The sequence below is a fragment of the Agrilus planipennis genome, unplaced genomic scaffold (assembly GCF_000699045.2).
Source record: "Agrilus planipennis isolate EAB-ADULT unplaced genomic scaffold, Apla_2.0 scaffold517, whole genome shotgun sequence".
Lineage (NCBI taxonomy): Eukaryota > Metazoa > Arthropoda > Insecta > Coleoptera > Buprestidae > Agrilus > Agrilus planipennis.
In genome coordinates this window covers 13512-20069 of record NW_020439421.1, presented here as the reverse complement: position 1 = coordinate 20069, position 6558 = coordinate 13512, and the positions used below count along the sequence as shown (strand labels likewise).

Here is a 6558-nt window from a genome sequence, read left to right as displayed (position 1 = left end):
CACTAGAATATTTATTCATATTTCAATGGTTAACATTTTTTATAATGACCAATGAACATGTTTATATGTGATTGGTCGGGTCCAAACTGAACTCAGTTGGGAAATATTTAAAATATCCAGTCTTGAAGGTGAGCCGGGAGGGCGGGTTCGTCTTGAATATTTCCGGAGACGCCATTGACGGTGGGGAGAGACCTGCTAACGCTAATTGGAACGCGAATGTTCAATTTCAATTCAACGGCTTGATCGTCGCTGGAATCTGAGGGTTCTGGTACACTGACAACTTCTGGAAGATCGACTGGGATCACTGCTCCCTCTTCTGGTACGTCTTCTTCAATTGGTGCGGGTAATACTCCGGGACGGACAATTGATCCATCTTCAATTGGTGCGGGTAATACTCCGGGACGGACAATTGATCCATCTTCAATTGGTGCGGGTAATACTCCGGGACGGACAATTGATCCATCTTCAATTGGTGCGGGTAATACTCCGGGACGGACAATTGATCCATCTTCAATTGGTGCGGGTAATACTCCGGGACGGACAATTGATCCATCTTCAATTGGTGCGGGTAATACTCCGGGACGGACAATTGATCCATCTTCAATTGGTGCGGGTAATACTCCGGGACGGACAATTGATCCATCTTCAATTGGTGCGGGTAATACTCCGGGACGGACAATTGATCCATCTTCAATTGGTGCGGGTAATACTCCGGGACGGACAATTGATCCATCTTCAATTGGTGCGGGTAATACTCCGGGACGGACAATTGATCCATCTTCAATTGGTGCGGGTAATACTCCGGGACGGACAATTGATCCATCTTCAATTGGTGCGGGTAATACTCCGGGACGGACAATTGATCCATCTTCAATTGGTGCGGGTAATACTCCGGGACGGACAATTGATCCATCTTCAATTGGTGCGGGTAATACTCCGGGACGGACAATTGATCCATCTTCAATTGGTGCGGGTAATACTCCGGGACGGACAATTGATCCATCTTCAATTGGGGCGGGTAATACTCCGGGACGGACAATTGATCCATCTTCAATTGGGGCGGGTAATACTCCGGGACGGACAATAGATTCCTCTTCAATTGGGGCGGGTAATACTCCGGGACGGACAATTGATCCATCTTCAATTGGGGCGGGTAATACTCCGGGACGGACAATAGATTCCTCTTCAATTGGGGCGGGTAATACTCCAGGACGGACAAGGGATTCCTCTTCAATTGGGGCGGGTAAGACTCCTGGGCGGACAACAGATTCCTCTTCGACTGGGGCGGGTAATACCACGGGACGGACAACGGGTGCACCTTCAGCTGGAAGGACCGATGGTCGAACCACGGCAGCTTGAGCTGCTGCAAGGGGATTATTAAGTTTATGCTGCTGTTCATTTCAAACTGCTTATTTAATCATATGCATATTTATTGCCTGTACCGTTTTTGAATTGTTTATTATTATATTAATAGAAAATTTTTTTACTAACCTCCTAGGACGCTGAGAGCGAGTACGAAGATTGCTGCTACCATTTTGTCTTTAATGTTTTGGACTTGTGGTTACTATGATCTTTGTGAAAATATTCTACCTTATATACCTTGTTGTTACTTATCGTTCGTGAATTACCGATAACTTTGCTAAAGCTTATCTAAAATATTAAATTCAAGTACCTGTATCTAGATCCGATAAAGCCCATTTTAACCATAAATGTTTCTGATAAATGTAGGTATTACCTATACCTGTTTTAATAGGTATTTCTTTAGAAAAGCCTTTACGTAACACCCCAGACAGATGAACGAAATTTTGAATCATATGATTATAATTTTGAGCTGAAACTTATTTTTATTATAATAAATGAAATTGTAGCCTTTACTACTTTGGGATTATGTGGGTTTCCTTTAATTGAAGAATTTTTGAGATCCGTTTAATAGTTCGATAATAGTTAGACGATTCTTTTTGTATGAGAAATATTGCACTTGCAAAATTAAAAAAAAAATCTAAAAAAAAGACAGCAGCTTTGTTTGCAATTATTCTTTGCGTCCTTGGGGGTAAGCCAAAATTTCCTTTCGACTAATAATGCATTTAATTTTCGTTTCAATTTGCTCGATACTTTTTCAGCAACCCAGGCTGCAGTGATTCGTCCAGGAGTACTCTAGGTTCTTACTCCTTCAGTTCTTCCTGCACCAGTTGAATCCGGTGCGTCAGCTGTGGTGTTACCAAGCCTTCCTTAACCACAAGCAGGTAATTTACCAGCACCAACTGATGAGGAAGTTGAAAGCGAAGTTCGCCCTATAGCACGTCCTCAACCTGAGGAACCTGAAAACCCAGTTATAGTAGCACGTCCTTCCCCTGAAGAACCTCAAGCCAACAAAGGCGACTCAAACTCAACATTCGTGTACCAATTGGCGTCAGTAGTCAACTTGGTCAACCAGAAACAGCTGCTGTTCTTCCTGCTGCAATTGCTAGTAACTGGATCCGTTAAGACTTCAAAATTATGTAATACGTTCCTTTTTAAACATTAAATATATATCTTCATTTGTTTTTGTTTGGGTATTTTCTCTGTTTTATTTATTTGTGTCAAACGCTACGCATAGTGATATGAAAATCTTGTTGTAATTTTAATGATATTGTAGAAAAAGGTTAGAAAATGATCGTCCAAATAGCTAATAAAGATCCCTTATTGTCAAAAAGACGTCAACAGAATAGTATTACTATTATTTATTAAATAATAACAATTGGGTCATCGAAATTCTGCCTCCAGACGCATGAATAGTCCCTTGACGTTCAGCAGTCACCGAGTGAAGTTACTCAAACATATACTCCTAAAATAGGAAGATCCTTCTGACGCACTTTACTTAGTAGGAGTCAACTGGGTATTGGTGCCTCTTTTTCGGTAATGCAAGGCAATGGTCGATGATGTGCAGCGGTGCTTCATCTGTCTCAATAAAGAATCTACAGTTAGGACTCTCCTTGAGTTCCATTATGTATCTGTATTTCCAGAAAGCGTCGTAACTAATAACTATCACAGTCCTTACGTCCTTTCTACTTAAAATCAGTATTTGCTTCACACTTGCCTCCATCTCACCGGGTTTAATGAAAGGTTTTGGTTGTTCCGCATCTTTTGGTGTTGCTCCACATCTCGGTATGTTTATTTGCAACTCATTCTTCAATTTGGGAATAGATTGTTGCAGATGCTATTTATCAGTTCTGGTTCAAGTAAATTATTAACTAAAAACCTAATGTCCTTCATAATTTAATGATTGACAATGACTTAGAAGAGTTCCACAAATAAATTCCGGGAAATTAATCAAAGTATTGAAACTGGGAAAGCACTGTGATTTTTTTAATGAAATTTTGGATCTTCCTATTCCGTGAATGTTAACGTTAAAACAAGAATTGTAAGGGCTTGCGGCTTCTATTTGTTCAAAATTAGAGAGACCATTGTGTTCGGGATTGGTTTATTTACAAAGGGCAACCGGTAGCCCGTGATCCCGGACGATAAGTAGGGACTCAACTTTAATCTTAGGCTTCCATAGAATAAACAGAAGCGTGTGTTGAGCTCCGAAATCCCAGAAATCGACTAAATGCATAAACTACTGGCAGGGGTAACTTTAAGATCCATTTGCATACCTTTTAAGTCTAAATAAATTCGGCTATTTTTTAAACTGTGTTTTGTGTTATCCTTTATGACAAATAAATAAAATATAGCTATTCAGTTTAATAAAATACACCTGTGCTATATATAATTAATAAAGTGGTACAAAAAATTATTAATTTCAAACTTCTCTAACTTTGCGACTAAAGATCCCAGAGAAAAGCATTCAAAGTACAGAAAAATTAGTCACTAACTATACCTTTTTAACTACAAATAAAAATTGATTTTGTTTGTGCATTGTTTGAGGTTCAGTCAGTATTATTGATGGATTTGTTCTGGAGATACTGGTTGAGAAGAAAATCCCTTTTTCGTTAAGCAACATTATTTTGTAGAGGTTCAAAGGGAATTTTGATAATGCAGTTGTATAAAAGAAGCTTTATTTTGTCTTGATTAAAAATTTGTTTTGCGAAGCGCAAAAACCAAATGTAATAACGGCTTCAGTAGAGAAGTCTCTCTGTGCTTTTACGAAATCCAGTCAGACCATATCGACTGTTGTTTTCGCATGTTGATTGAGATGTAACAGAACTTTTCCTTTTATAAAAAAAAAAAGAGAAAAAGAATGACCACAGTAAAAAAGAAGAAGATGAAAGTGTGCTCCAAAAACGAAATGGTAAAAGTTTCTTTTATTCTTAAATCATATTTTTTTATTATTATCATCATGGCCAAAAGCATGCAAATATAGAAAGTCTTATTGTACTGTAAAATCGAAAATTCTGCGACTAAATTTATTTCATAGACATGCTAGTAAGTCCTTAAAGCCATTTTATTAATAATCAATAAAATACTTTGTATTATAAACTGTTGATTTATTAGTTGTTGTGCAATAAAAAAGGATATATTTAACACATATTGTATAAAATGTACATTAAATATGATCATAAATTTATAATCATGGAATGCAACAAATAATACTTAATTAAATGGCAAGCCGACAAATTCGTACGATTAGATAGAAGTAGACAGCGGAAATATTTGAAGATAAGCAAAAGCAATGAAGAAAAAATTGCAATAAAAAAATCGTGATGTTCAAAAAGGAAATACTTATTTATCAAATTTCTACCTAAATGTTGTAAAGATAAAAAAATGTTGGTCATTTTTGCTAAAAGATATTCGCTGATAAACGTTTAAATCTAAATATTGTTTAATATTTAAAAATTCAAATTTTAGTCGAAGAAGTATCATCAATGGGTGTGTTCCGAAATATAACCCAGCATACTGGTCAGTGCTGATGACGTCATGAATCGACGCCATATTGTACTGGTGTGCCACCATATTGTATTGGTGAAACAAGTGTGTCGTAACAGTATATCAAACGGGCGTGTGTGCTTCAGAGTTTGGACAATTTTTTATTGTAATAAACGTTAATAACTTTTGGAGCAAAGTTGTTGTAAACGAGCACAAACACTATTCTCAATATGGCGTCAATTAGACGTCAACGCACTGGCCAGTATATTTCGGAACGAAACAAAAGTATGGCTTCGATTCACGACGTCATCAGCACTGGCCAGTTTACCGGGTTATATTTCGGAACACACCCAATGATAACTGGTACCCACATTAAGCAAGCAATGTAGTTTCTATTCCTACCACTGGTATTCTTGCTCATTTGAAAGCGACATGATGTATTACAAAAATTAAAATTGCGTTTCTTTTTCACGTGCTCTTAGTTATAAGTGCTTCCTCTTAGAAAATAAGGTTAGGTTTTACTGACAATGGGTCTTTTTACTTCCCTTCCTTACCTTGAAGCATAAGCTCTTTAGCTTGGCTCAGTGAATGGTTCTGGGTTATGTTATACTTATTGATAACCACGTTTTAAATCAAATGGGATCTTCTATTTAGATATTTAATTTGACTTTCTTAAAAAATACTTTCGATCATGTCCATCAGTTGCACTTATCGTTGGCAGATTCTTAACCCGCCAAAGATATATGTATAACTTCTAAAGCATCTTAAGGGTTTTGACGACGTATCTTAAGAGGAACGAATTCTCGCATTTATTTCTATTTGAAGGTATACATTATCCATTAATGTTTGCTTTTAATTTCAATGAATGATAAGTTTACAGTGAATTCTATAATAATGAGTTATTTTTAAGATATTTTATTTTGGGTGCTTTTCTTCTGACTACGCCCATGTGTCGGTAAGCGGATACATTTATTTTAAAAGCTTTCGCTTTTTGCTAACGCTTTCCCTTAAACGCCTTGAGGTAATTTTTAAAGTAACCTTCCTAATCCCATCCCTTTTGTGTAAAACTAGCACGCATGCTACCGCCACTTGCATACTTAATGCCCTCTTTTCGTTCACGATCGAACCAATTTTATATATCTGCACATTTACATATGTGGCTAGCAATCAATATGTACACGAGGATGCTTCGATTTTAGTAAGTATCTTAGGCCCAATACTACCCCACCTACTTACAACATACCCCGCAGCGATCAGGCTTTCCCAGCGTCTTTGAAAAACTTGAAACTGCTTCGCACCGATTGGAAAAAGGCGCACGAATCGTACGTATGAAATGGTTTTAACTCCTTTGAGAAATAACGNACTCTAGGTTCTTACTCCTTCAGTTCTTCCTGCACCAGTTGAATCCGGTGCGTCAGCTGTGGTGTTACCAAGCCTTCCTTAACCACAAGCAGGTAATTTACCAGCACCAACTGATGAGGAAGTTGAAAGCGAAGTTCGCCCTATAGCACGTCCTCAACCTGAGGAACCTGAAAACCCAGTTATAGTAGCACGTCCTTCCCCTGAAGAACCTCAAGCCAACAAAGGCGACTCAAACTCAACATTCGTGTACCAATTGGCGTCAGTAGTCAACTTGGTCAACCAGAAACAGCTGCTGTTCTTCCTGCTGCAATTGCTAGTAACTGGATCCGTTAAGACTTCAAAATTATGTAATAC

At 37.9% G+C, this 6558-nt stretch overlaps 1 protein-coding gene across 1 annotated transcript; it reads right to left on the bottom strand.

Moving 5' to 3' along the window:
- Positions 1-301: 301 nt before the first annotated feature.
- Positions 302-1399, bottom strand: LOC112905822 (repetitive proline-rich cell wall protein 1-like). Its single transcript, XM_025978983.1, has one exon. It carries the CDS (start codon positions 1397-1399, stop codon positions 302-304), a length of 1098 nt encoding a protein of 365 aa, XP_025834768.1.
- Between the last annotated feature and the right edge of the window lie 5159 nt (positions 1400-6558).